The 14,344-nt window shown below is 35.9% G+C and overlaps 1 protein-coding gene across 4 annotated transcripts in view; it reads left to right on the top strand.

The window, feature by feature from the left end:
- AKAP9 (A-kinase anchoring protein 9) overlaps positions 1–14,344 on the top strand; it is a 167,869-nt gene that overhangs the window by 32,752 nt on the left and 120,773 nt on the right. For all 4 annotated transcript variants that reach the window (XM_032253055.1, XM_032253057.1, XM_032253058.1 and 1 more), the window contains exons 3-7: positions 1,860–1,904; positions 10,177–10,230; positions 10,592–10,762; positions 12,322–12,477; positions 13,306–13,503. In XM_032253055.1, coding sequence (XP_032108946.1) covers positions 1,860–1,904; positions 10,177–10,230; positions 10,592–10,762; positions 12,322–12,477; positions 13,306–13,503 — 624 coding nt within the window. The remainder of the gene's footprint in view (positions 1–1,859; positions 1,905–10,176; positions 10,231–10,591; positions 10,763–12,321; positions 12,478–13,305; positions 13,504–14,344) is intronic.

Genomic DNA, 14,344 nt, shown 5'->3' with positions numbered 1-14,344 from the left:
TCTAACCATCAAAATGAGATTCTTAGGTTAGATGAGAGGGTCAACAGTGAAAATAGTACTTTTGGAGTCAGAAAATTTGGATTTGTTCCTTGACCCTTTCTACTACTTCTTTTAGGGAAGCTTGAAAAAGTTGCTCACTTCATACCCAGATCCAGGGATGTGATAGTGAAACAAGAATGGCTTTAAAAGTGCTTTTGTAAATGGTAAAGGTGTTACAACAACAGAGGTGGTTATTTTTTCTTTAGTTATTAGTTTTTTAGCATCAAGATTTTATGATTTTTCTTTCAGAGAAATTGAACTTTTCTTATTTATTTATTTATTTATTTAAAGACAGGACCTCATCACCCAAACTAGAGTAAAATGGTGCAATCTTGGCTCACCACAGCATCCACCTCCTAGGCTCAAGCAGTTCTCCTGCCTCAGCCTCCCAAGTAGCTGGGTTTACAGGTGTGTGCCACTACCACCTGGATAGTTTTTGTTTGTTTGTTTTTTTAAGTAGAGGTGAGGTTTCACCATATTGGCCAGGCTGGTCTTGAACTCCTGACCTCAAATGATACACCCACCTTGGCCTCCCAAAGTGCTGGGGTTACAGGTGTAAGCCACCACGCCTAGCCGAACTTTTCTAACAGCAGTGTTTTAGGACTTTCTTTCATTTTAAAGAGGTACAGTAGTTCTTCCTTATTTGTGGAGAGTTGTATTATTCCATATTCATGCTGCTGATAAAGACATAGTGGAGACTGGGTAATTTGTAAAAAAAAAAAAAAAAAAAGAAGTTTCATGGACTCATGGTTCCACGTGGCTGGGGAGGCCTCACTCACAATCATGGCAGAAGGCAAAAGGCACATCTTACATGGCAGCAGACAAGAGAAAAGAGCCAAGCCAAATGGGAAACCCCTTATAAAACCATCAAATCTCATGAGACTTATTCAATACCACGGGAACAGTATGGGGAAACCACTCCTATGATTTGGTTATCTCCCACTAGGTCCCTCCCAAAACACATGGGAATCATGGGAGCTACAATTCAAGATGAGATTTGGATGGGGAACTCAGCCAAACCATATCAGGAGTATAGTCCAACACCCCCAGTGGAGACCTGAAACCACAGATAGTACTGAACTCTATATATACTGTGTTTTTTCCTATACTCATATACTTATGATAAAGTTTAATTGATAAATTAGGCACAGTAATCTTACACTTTGACTAAAGCAAGGCAGAGTAATCTTGTGCCATTACTTGAACACAAGCACTGCAATACTGCATACTGCCATACTGTATGACAGTGCATCTAATAACAGAGATAGCTACCAAGTAGCTATTGGGCAGGTAGCATATACTGTGTGGATATGCTGTACAAAGGGACAATTCATGTCCTAGATGGGACAGAGTGAGATTTCATCACGCCACTTAGAACAGTGCACAATTTAAAACTTATAAATTGTTTATTTTTGGAATCTTCCATTTTAATATTTTCTAAACACATTTAACCGTGGGTAACTGAAATTATAGGAAGCAATACCATGGATAAAATGGAGGCTACTGTACAAGGATCAGAGGAATGGTGTCTTGGTGCTTTTGGCTTACAAATGATATGTACTGTATATAAGATCCTGTATGAAAGTACCTCTTGATACTTTTATATTTAGAAAAATGCCTACTGGTACATTTTAGTTGCATTATTTTGCCGTTATTTATAATTAAATGAAAATTTTAAAGATTCGAATAATTTTTACTAGTTTTTTAGTGGTACTTTATGTGACTTTTCCATCATATGTTACCAATAGTAATAGCTTAGTGAAGTATGATACTTAACACAAAAAAGTTATAATTATATTTGGTTTTTACTTTGGTTTTAGCTGGAAAGTGAAGTTTCAACCACAGCAGATGACTACAGCTCAGAGGTAAGACTAAATTATATTGATTTCTAATAACATAAATAAAATGTATATTTTATATTATTGTTGAAATTATTGATTGTTGCTACTTGAGTTCTTGTAACTCATGCTTCTATTGTGTTTTTATAAATATAGTGTTAAGTGACTAGAACCTGAAGATTATCTATTACTGATTTTTTTTTTCAGATTGTTAGCTAAGGTCTTAAGTCTGGTTGAATAGCGTGGTCCCTGTTTTAGTTTCTCGAAAGTATTTGATATTGGGTTTCTTAGACATGTGACCATTACAAAGTATCCATATTTAGCACAGTAAAAATATCAAAATTTTTTTGATGTTTTGGATAGGATACTTCATTTTGAGTTATGCTTTTTTATAAATGCTTGAATTCTAATCATATAAGTTTGTTTATTGAAGTTAATGTTTTAATAGTAGTTTTTACTTTAGGTGATAAAGGCTGATATAGGTATTGGCCACTCTAGGAAATGCCTTATTTATGGGTTGGTAATAAGTATATGTCATTTTGTTATCTTTTTCTTATTCTTTTAGATGTGATTGCCATTTCTTTAGTCCAGAATTTGAGGAGACTGTAAACTATTCTATACTCTCAGTGGTTTTTTACCATTCAGTAAATGGTTCAGTAACTCAGTGTATTCAATAAGTTTCCATTTATTGTAGGTCTCTATTAGAAAAAAAAACACTTCCATGTTCTTAAAGAATATATTACTGTTTTACATTGCTAATAGCAGTAAAAACTTTGCTACTTTAGAATTTAATGTGTTTAAAAGTTGGAATACACTTACTAGTAATTTGTCCAGGAAAAATAATTAGCCAACATTAAATAAATACATTGGTGCCTGATTTAGGCTAAAGTTGCCTCTATGGGAAGTATCTTGATTTAAAATCAGTGCTTGCAATTCAGAGTCTGCTTTTGTGACTTTAAATTTGGGGCACATATAATTGGCCCTCCATCTCTGAGGGTTCTACATTTGAGGATTTGACCAACCACAGATAGAAAATATTCGCAAAAAAATAAAAAATAACAGTACTGCAATAACAAATATATAAAATTTAAAAATACAGTTTGACAACTATTTACATAGTAACCTTAGAGATGATTTAAAGTATATGGATGGATGTCCACAGATTGTATGCAAATACCATGCCATTAAGGGTCTTAGGCATCCATGATTTTAGTCTACTTAGGGGGGTCCTAGAGCTAATTCCCCTGGAGACACCAAGGTATGATTGCATGTGAAAACTTTTCTTTCCTCTATAATGCTCTAATTCTTATAAGTTATATTTCTTGATTGAAAGTCTTGGATTCTTTGGTGCTTAAACTACCTGCATCTTTAGGGGGCACCCAGAATTCCACAAAGTGCATTTTTTTTTTACACTAAAGTGAATTATATATATATATGTTAGTGGCTCTAGATCAGACTATCCCATATATGCCCATGAAATTTGGTTAAAGTTTGTATAGCTGTTTTTTCACATTGAGATAATAGGGCAAATTTTAGTTTTTAAATATAATTTGAAAAGCTAAAGATATTAAAAGATGGTGATGTCAGGTTTTCTGTAGGAAAATGTAAATTAATAATGTTGGAAATTCTTGTTACAATAAGACAATCTTCAGCTGCATTTTAAAAATTAAACTGGTTATTACAGGTTCAGAAAAATTTACTGAAACTATCTGTGATATCTATAAATATGATGTGTTTTAAGGTAAGGTACAAATAGTATTTAAATATAAGCACTACAGATAAAACTTAGAGCAGCGTTTATCATACTTGTTGACCATAACTCATGGTGAGAAATATATTTTAAATACATGTGTAGAATTTCATATATATACATATATAGTTGCATATATTTATAGTTATATACGTGAATAATTATATATGAATAAATATATACATATACATACTTTTTTAAACAAGTTTTTTGAAAGATACTTATTCTTACAGTATGATATATCTTGTGATGATACTGTTTCTTGTTGATGTTGGTCAAGAAAACTAAATTGATGAACTGTCTTACCATGTGGAAGAAACAATGACTTAGAAGATTACATTGAAAAAACATAATTATAGCATGAGCTCAATGGCTCATCCCTGTAATCCCAGCACTTTGGGAGGCCACCTGAGGTCAGGAGTTAGAGACCAGCCTGACCAACATGGTGCAACCCCTTCTCTACTAAAAATACAAAAATTAGCTGAGTGTGGTGGTGCATGCCTGTAGTCCCAGCTACTTAGGAGGTTGAGGTAGGAAAATTGTTTGAATCTGGGAGTTGGAGGGTTACAGTGAGCTGAGGTAGTGCAATTGCACTCCAGCCTGGGCAACAAGAGTGAAACTCCATCTTAAAAAAAGAAAAAAGATAATTATGAAATAATTTTTGACAGATTTGAGCTGGTTTGAATTATAACCCTAGTAATATTATATGCGTTATATATGGATTCTCAAAGGATTATACTTTGAGAAATTTATAGATTCACTATGTCTAGAGAAAACATAGAAGTAAAGTTGACAGTTTGTGTAATGTGTCATCAAAATTGCTAAGATGGATACTAGTTGAATCTATGATGCTCTAGGTTAGTTTTTAAGCTTTAATTCTTCCATTTAATGATATCAGCTGGCTTGACTGAACCAGAATTACAGGGGACTTCTAAGCTATATTCAGTTATTCAGGAGGCAGAATAATCATCAGTAGACCAAATTTATAACCCAAGAAATAAATCTTACAGTGTAATACTTTTTATATTGGAACTTTTAAGGAATGATCTCTCAATAACACACCTAAAAAATGAGATTTATTGGTTGGGCATAGTACATCACACTTGTAATCTCTGTACCTTGGGAGGCCGAGGTAGGAAGATCACTGGAGCACAGGAGTTTGAGACCAGCCTCAGCAACATAGGGAGACTTCATCTCTACAAATTAAAAAAATAGGCCGGATGCGGTGGCTCACGCCTGTAATCCCAGCACTTTGGGAGGCCGAGGCGGGTGGATCATGAGGTCAAGAGATCGAGACCATCCTGGTCAACATGGTGAAACCCTGTCTCTACTAAAAATACAAAAAATTAGCTGGGCATGGTGGTGTGTGCCCGTAATCTTAGCTACTCAGGAGTCTGAGGCAGGAGAATTGCCTGAACCCAGGAGGCGGAGGTTGCGGTGAGCCGAGACTGCACCATTGCACTCCAGCCTGGTAACAAGAGCAAAACTCCGTCTCAGAAAAAAAATTTTTTAAAATAAAATAAAATAAAATAAAATTAACCTGGTATAGTGGCGGGCACATGTAGTCCCAGCTACTCGGGAGGCTGAGATGGGAGAATCACTTGAGCCCAGGAGTATTGATCATACCACTGGCACTCCAGCCTCAGTCACAGAGGAAGACCCCATCTCAAAAAAAAAAAAAAAATTTTGCCAAGTGATAGTGTATGCCTGTAGTCCCAGCTACACAAGCGGCTCAAGTAGAAGGATCGCTTGCACCCAGGAGTTTGAGGTTGAAATGCTCTAATGATCATACCATGGTACTCCAGCCTGGATGACAGAGTGAGACTTTGTCTCAGAGAGGGAGAGAGAGATTGATTGATTGATTGATTGATTTCTGGGTAGCACATAACATAACTTCACCACCACAATGCCAGATTTGCAAAGTTTGACAGATCTAGATTGTATTTGAGTATTCTAAAATTTTGAAATCAAGTAGTTTTAATCATAGACCACATAATTATCTTGCATTTTGCCTAAGTATGACTACCATTTTTCTGGTAAGTAGGGCAATAAGATGTAAGAAAAGAGCGGGGGGGGGGGGGAGTTGGACAAAGCCAGAAAGTCCTGTTTACACACTTCAGCACCTTTGAGCTGTATGAACCTGGGCACATCACTTAAACTCTGAAATACAGCTTTTTTAACTATAAAATGGGGGATGATGATAATAATATATACCTTGTAGGATAGTTGCTTACCTCAGAAAGTAGTTCACAAAATAACCTTGAGAATGTTTAATACGTGTTTGGCACACATTTGACATTCAGCAAAGCTTGGTTCTTTTAATGGCTCATCACTAGAAATATACTTTTCTTTATACTATGTTTATATGAAATGAGTGATGAGGACTCCTTTAATAAATTATTCTCAGAATGCTTTCAGGTTCTGATAATATTTAATTAGAACTTTGTAAATTGTATGTAGTTAGGTATGTTAAGGGTTTAATGTTCTTGACTTCTGTGACTAGTACACTCATTGGGTTGAAAAGTGGTTCAGCCTTAGAATTAGTCGATAATTTTATTCCAAGATCTCTTTTGTACAAATATGTATCCCATTATGTACACATAGTAATAGGGCATTCACTTTTATTATAGATTTCATCTGATTATTGAATGCTTCTCAATCAAGTGCTTGTATGGTTTATGACATTTATTTTAACCTCATTAATTACTTGACTCCAACTCTATGAGTCATTTAGGCACATTGAACTATAATTTTCATAAACTCTTGAGTCATCAGATTTTTATTTTTATGAAAATATTCAATATTAATGTTTTTAATGTATGTATTTCCAAATTAAATATAAGAATAAGGTATTAATTATAAATAAGTTAAGGATGAGTTCTTTTATGTTTCATCAAAACTGACGTTCACTACAAGGATGAGTTTTTGTGTGAAGGCCATTTTATAGTCACACAATGAAAGTTACCTTTCCTCTGATTCTTTCTGAATAGCAATGGTGTTATGATGTGATACCTCTACAAAACATTTTAAAATTTAAAATGTACCTCACTTGTACTTTTCCTCACTCGTCTGTATAGATTGAATAAATTTTTCTGTGAACGTGGAAGGAATATATATATATTAACATTGTCTGCAGGTTAAGTAACTTCAACAAATGCCACAATGACAAAGGACATTGAGAGAAGTTGAGCTTTTTTACAGTTGAAGGAGTCTGTTAATCTAATCTTCATGTTTCAAATTATTTATTGACTTTCATATGAATGTTTACTAGTGTTAGAAACCTAATAGTTTATGAATACAGTAGTCTTCCCTTATCCACAGGGGATATGTTGTAAGACTCCCAGTGGATGCCTGAACTCCTGGATAGTATTGAACCCTACGTATACTATGTTTTTTTGATCTGATAAGGAAGACAGCTACTAAGTGAATACCAGATGGACATAGATGGAAATAGAATAGTGTTAGAAGACTAATGTTAGAAGAAGAGATAAATACTCTACCCTTTAGGTATCAATAAAATAATTATCTAAATTAAAAAATAGAATAATTTATTGTTAACTATTAATGATCCTGAGATTCTGTTAAATGTTCCTGTTCTAACTTTGGAATATAGTGTGTTTTAGTTTAGTACTGGTGAATAATCTTTTATAACCTATTTAGATGATGTTAAACTTTTCAAATTTATTAATATTGTTAAGTTTTACATTGATTATAACATAAATATGTTTTGAAAAACCAGTCATGTATTAATGGTATTTTAAGAATTCAATAGTTCAAGTATAACATTTGCTTATCTGAATTAGAAAAAAATTAAACAGCAGTGACTAAAGTATTAGATTAAATTATAAATGTAATTTTTGCAAACTAGTAACTGCTAATTAATAAACTGATTATTATAAACTGATTCATGTAATACTGACATCATTGCTGCTTAAAGGAATATTCATTGCTTTATATCATATTTGGAGAAGCAGTAGTCCCCCATCCCAGTTTTTACTTTCTGTGGTCAGTCACTCTCTGAAAATATTAAATGGAAAATTCCAGAAATAAACAGTTCATAAGTTTTAAATTGTGCCTTGTTCTGGGTAGCATGGTGAAATCTTGCTCCATCCCATTCTTCCTGCGCAGGATGTGAATCATCCCTTTGTACATACAGTGGATCCACCCTGTATACTCTGTCCATCTGGTATTCACTTAGTAGCTGTCTTCTTTATCAGATCAAAATAACATAGTATATATCAGGTTCAATACTATCCATGATTTCAGGCATCCACTGGGGATATTGTAACATAACCTCTGTGGATAAGAGAAGAGTACTATAGTCATAAATATCCATTTCGTTACACTGTTAAACTAAAGCAAAATATTTTAGAAGACACAACAAAATGCATCATTTCAGGATCAAAGAAAGCTAATTGCAATTTAGAAGTCTTTTTTTTTTTTTTTGAGACGAAGTTTCACTCTTGTTACCCAGGCTGGAGTGCAATGGTGCGATCTCGGCTCACCGCAACCTCCGCCTCCCGGGTTCAGGCAATTCTCCTGCCTCAGCCTCCTGAGTAGCCGGGATTACAGGCACACACCACCATGCCCAGCTAATTTTTTGTATTTTTAGTAGAGACGGGGTTTCACCATGTTGACCAGGATGGTCTCGATCTCTTGACCTCATGATCCACCCGCCTCGGCCTCCCAAAGTGCTGGGATTACAGGCTTGAGCCACCGCGCCCGGCTAATAATCTTTTTTTAATTAAAAAAAAATGTTTAGAGTCAGGGCCTCAGTATATTGCCCACAGTGGAGTGCGGTGGCTATTAATGGGTGTGCCAGTAGTGCACTATAGCCTCAAACTCCTGGGTTCAAGCAGTCCTCCTGCCTCAGCCTCCCTTGTAGCTGGGTCTACAGGCATGCACTACTGCACCTGGCTTATTGATTGATATTCTTAACAGAGTCAGTACCCCTGCCTTCTGGTAGTTTTCACCAATTGCAATATTGTACCATAGAATTTTTTTTTTCACTTTAGCTTTGATTTTCAGAAATTGTCCGCGGCTGGGTACAGTGGCTCCTGCCTGTAATCCCAGCACTTTGGGAAACCAAGGCAAGTGGATCACCTGAAGTCAGGAGTTCAAGACCAGCATGGCCAACATGGTGAAACCCTGTCTCTACTAAAAATACAAAAAATTAGTCAGGCATGGTGATGTATGCCTATAGTCCCAGCTACTTGGGAGGCTGAGGCAGGAGAATTGCTTGAGCCTGGGAAGTGGAGGTTGCAGTGAGCTGAGATCACGCCACTGTACTCTAGCCTAGGCAACAAAGCAAGACTCCATCTTAAAAGAAAGAGAGAGAGACAGAGAGAGAAAGAGAGAGAAAGAAAGAAATTGTCCTTATGATAAAAGCAAAGGAATCAAAGTCTGATAAAGAATGCTTGATTAGGATTTTTACTTTTTTTTTTTTTTGAGATGGAGTCTCACTCTGTCACCTGGGCTGGAGTACAGTGGTGTGATCTCTGCTCACTGCAGCCTCCACCTCCCAGATTCAAGTGATTCACCTGACTCACCCCCGAGTAGCTGGAATGACAGGTGCCCTTTGTATTTTTAGTAGAGATGGGTTTCACCATGTTGGCAGGCTGGCCTCGAACTCCTGACCTTGTGATTTGCCCGCCTCAGCCTCCCAAAGTACCAGGGTTACAGATGTCAGGGACCGTGCCCGGCCAGGATTTTACTTTTTCAAGTGTTGTGGCTCATATAGATCTAAGTCTATTTCTGGCTACTCTATCCTATGCCTTTCAACAGTAATAACTTCATTATCTTGGATTCTTTTAACTTTTAAGTGTGAATAATTAAGATGTGGCAGATACATAGTTGGTTTTTGTACTGTTAAGGAGGAAAGAGGATTACTAAGTGGATTAATTGATCTTTAATTAATTTCTCACTAGGTCAACCCTGGAGACATATTCTGTCATTCTCCTTCCTCCTTCCACAAAATATCTGTGCTAGAGATGGGCAGTAATATGTTGTAGAAAATCTCCACATGGGTCAGTGGTTGTATAGCTGTCATAGTACTAGCCCCAGAGGAACATTCTTGAGGAAGTGTTCTTATCTGTTTATCTCCCCTTGCCACTTGTCTCGTTCATCCGCTTTCAAGACATTTCTACCAGTAAATTGTTTTTCTTGAAAATGAATAGGATTTAATAAAAAAATAATTATTTACACTATTTTAAGGAAGCATTTCATAGAAGAGGATTTATTGAGGTTTATGCTTCGGAAGAACAAACAGAAATTCACTTAGAACTTTAATTTACTTATGTGAAAATGTATATATGTAGTTTGGTGTCATTTGCATTGTAAGCATTCAGATGTGTGAGGAATGATTGGCATTTGAAATGGTCATTATGTCTCTTAGATATTTAAAATTAATCTCTCTATCTGTTTTTGCCAATGACACATTTTCCCTGGGAATAAAAGACATGTACACATGAAAACAGTTAACAGAAATATTGTTAGCTAAAGAAGATTATATCTAAGATCATAATATATCAAGAAATTGTTTTTGTACAGGTAAATGGCTGCAGTTTTGTGATGAGAACAGGAAAGCCTACAAATTTATTAAGGGTACAGTATTTAAAACTACTCATGATACTAATGTTGAATACTATTTAAAATCATCTGGCTTACTAACAAAGCTTTTTCCTGCATGTACTTCTTTCCGTGTGTGATTTCAAATTAATTTTAATATTTCCTAAAACAAAGTTATCTAGTGTTTATTGTAAAACTCAATTGTAACAGAATTTGCAGATAGCCTATTTATGCTCTTGAGGTAAGTATTATATTAACAAAGTAGGTTGCCATACTGTAATCTTCCAGGTAATGAGTGATATTTTAAAGTGGACCTTGCTATGGATTTCAGTATTTGAATCTCTCTCCCTAAGGAATATTGCTAGACTGAATTATTTAAAATCTTGGATTGATTTAGGAAGAAGAATTTGGTGTTGATGATTCTTACTCTGAACAAGGAGCACAGTACAGTCCGACTCACCTAGAGATGATGGAAAGTGAGTTGGCTGGGAAGCAGCATGAGATTGAAGAGCTAAACAGAGAGCTGGAAGAAATGACAGTTACCTATGGGACTGAAGGACTGCAGCAAGTATGTTTATTTTATGTGGCTTTTGGTTTGCGACTCACAAAAACAAGAAATTTGAAAAATAGTGTATGTGCAGTGTTTAAAGATGGGTTTCTTTTTAAAAATTTTTTTTCTTTCTTTCTATTTTTTTTTTTTTTTTTGAGACGGAGTCCTGCTGTGTCGCCTAGGCTGGAGTGCAGTGGTACAGTCTTGGCCCACTGCTCTCTCTGCCTTCCAGGCTCAAGTGATCCTCCCACCTCAGCCTTCCAAGTAACTGGGACTACAGGCATGCACTACCACACCCAGCTAATTTTTTGTAGTTTTTTTGTAGAGACGGAGTGTCACCTCAAACTCCTAGACTCTCCTTGGCTTCCCAGAGTGCTAAGATTACAGGCATGAGCTATCATACCTGGCCTAAAGATGGAGGTTTTCAAATGATAACTTAGTGGGGCACAGTGGCATGCACCTGTAGTTCTAGTTACTCAGGAGCCTGAGGTGGGAGGATCACTTGAGCCCAGGAGTTCAAGTCCAGCATGGACAACATAGAGAGTCCCTGTCTCATTAAAAAAAAAAAAAAACTAAATGGTAACGATATCACTCATAATTTTTGTCTTTTTACATAGCACAAACAACCCTGTTTAAAAGTAGGATTTGATTAACAGGGCAATATAACACAGACTCTTATTTAACTTTATGATAGTCTGAAATCACTTTAGTGGGACAGATGTTTTTGTAATTAGCCTGAGAGAAAATTATGGTGCAAACCACATCAAAATATTATAACTTAAGTCCTTTAAGAATGTCAGCAAGTTGGGCATGGCTCATGCCTGCAATCCCCGCACTTCAAGAGGCTAAGGCAGGAGGATGGCTTGGGTCTAGTAGTTAGAGACCAGCCTGGTCAAAATAGCAAGACCCCACCTCTACAAAAAACTTAAAAATTAGCCAGGCATGATGGTGTGTGCCTGTAGTCCTAGTTACTTGGGAGGCTGAGGCAGAAGGATCACTTCACCCCAGGAGATTGAGGCTGTAGTGAGCCAAAATCACACCACTGCACTCTATCCTGTGTGACAGAATGAGAACTTGTCTCAAAAAAGAACAGAAAAGTTTGTCAGTAGGTCCTTGTAAGTAACCTCTTGTGGTTAGATTGACATCTGTGGTTAGACTGCCATAACTGTTTATGGCAGTCAGTTATGAAAATAAGGTGAAATAGGACATTGATGAAGATGACAAAGTACATTTCAGTTTCATCCTCTTCAAAAACAAGTTGGGTTTAAATATGTCTAGGGTGGTGTTGCCTAGGAACAGATTAGGGGCACCTCTAAATATAAAGTCACTTGTCCTTCTATAAGTAAATATATGGATAAGCCAAATCAAATATAATTTTTTCCTTAGTTCAGATAAATTTTTCGAAATTAATTTGGAAGTAGCACCAGTTTCTGTAAGTTAATAGCTTTCAAACGTGGAAAAGACTGCTTACAAAGTGTAAGAATTCTGCCAGTGTGTTTTGAATTCATATTTTAAAAAAATTACCTGTAATGGGGAATTAAAAAAAAATTAATCTAGTACTTAATATTTTCTTTTAGTTACAAGAATTTGAAGCTGCCATTAAACAAAGAGATGGCATCATAACCCAGCTCACTGCTAATTTACAACAAGCAAGAAGAGAAAAGGATGAGACAATGAGAGAATTTTTAGAGTTGACAGAACAGAGTCAAAAATTACAGATTCAATTTCAGCAAGTAAGTGTTACTAATGCAACAAAATTCATTAGTTTTTAGTAATGAAGTTTAAAAATTTACCTCAAGAACAAATCTAAATTGATAAAAAGCCATTTCTTATTATATCATGTATGAAAAATCAGTGAATATGTGTTGCTATGTTAACCAGGAATTTAATTCATACTTCTTAAATGATTTTCTACTAGTATTTTCTTTGTATTTCCTCCCTGTCTCTATTTTGAAATATTATAAAATCTTATAAGGTTGATTGAGGATATTTCTGCAGAAATTAATCTGTAATCACATCCTAGTTTTGCCAATCCTGGTATGGTTTATTTTAGTTAGGTTCTAAATGATAACAAGACTAAATATATTCCATTTTCCTTTAATTAGAGCCACAGGAATCTAATTGCATTAATCTGAATTTCTGATGGCAAGTAACAAAACAATTTGAAATAGCTTAAGCAAAAGGGAGGTATTTAGTATAAGGATTCAGGCTGTTTACAGAACCCAAGGGCGGAAACACAACCAGGCCTCTGAAAGGGATTGGAACTACAAACTAGAAAGCCATCAGAAATTCAGGAAGTACTGTCTTTGAGGCCCCAGTTTTCTTCACGTATCTGCCTCAGTCTCAGGGGACCTAGCTTCTCTGCTGTGTCATGTGAAAGATAATTTTATTGGATTGGTTTGGGTATACCTATCTAGTCAGCCAAGGCAGCATGTTTGCTATGGTCTCAAGCCCGCAAAGCCAGCAAAGATCCCAGAGAGCTATTGCAGGGACACCCCAAAGGTGTCTATTCCCTAATATAGTCACTTCAGAATTTAACGTTTTGAGATTTCTATTTGCAGTTACAGGCTAGTGAAACTCTGAGAAACAGCACTCATAGTAGCACAGCTGCAGACTTACTACAAGCCAAACAACAGATCCTCACTCATCAACAGCAGCTTGAAGAACAAGACCACCTATTAGAAGATTATCAGAAAAAGAAAGAAGACTTCAAAATGCAAATCAGTTTCTTGCAAGAGAAAATTAAAGCATATGAAATGGTATGTTTATTTTAAGGAAGTCAACTAACTTGTAGAAGCTTTACAGTTTAAAGTTTTTTATGCAAGTGTTTTTTTTTGTTAGGAAATTTCATAATTAAGCTCTTTATGTAATTTATTTCAAAAGCAAATGGGAGCCTCAGTAATGTAGCTTTTAAGATAATAATCCTTACTGAATTCCCTAAAAGTGATTGGCCTGCGTTAAACTGAATTAGTAGGAAAATCTAAATTTACAACTTTTTTTTTTTTGTCATTTGTAGTTATTTTCACTTATTTTAGCCATGGTTGTGAAATTCTGAAAATACTTTCACAACAGAAAGGAATTTTATGGATTTTAATTAGAAAACAAAATGTAGTCAGTTATCTTTATTTACATAAGTTACGTTCCATAAACTTAAGTGTTCCATAAGTGTTTCTAGGAACACTTGCTTAGCAAATAAGTTCCTGGGGTGGGGGCGGGTGAAGGAATGTGTGTCTTTGTATGGGTGCGTATATATCACATTGATTATAATCTTAAATCATAAAAACTACTCATCCTGGAAGATTCTGTTTATTTTTTAAAAGAGAAGTCAAGGTTCAGAAGTGACTTTCCTGAGGCCACCCCACTAACAGGTGTCAGACTGGGATTCAGATCCTGTCAGTTGCCCCAAAGCCGGAGCTTCTTGTACTATACTGCACTGCCTCGAGTCCTCTCCATCCCTTTAGTCCTCTCTGTTGAAGAGCTGAACGAGGCAGAGTTTAGTCACCTTGTTTGACCTCAGCTGGAAGTGTATGTCCAGCAACTCAAACTTTTTGTCACTCTGTGCACACCTACAAATGACTGAAAGCACCATGAGCATTGGTG

This window comes from Sapajus apella, unplaced genomic scaffold (assembly GCF_009761245.1).
Source record: "Sapajus apella isolate SASKATOON/1434 unplaced genomic scaffold, GSC_monkey_1.0 scaffold81, whole genome shotgun sequence".
NCBI lineage: Eukaryota > Metazoa > Chordata > Mammalia > Primates > Cebidae > Sapajus > Sapajus apella.
Note: the sequence above shows the minus strand (reverse complement) of the source record. Positions and strands in the feature narration are given on the sequence as shown.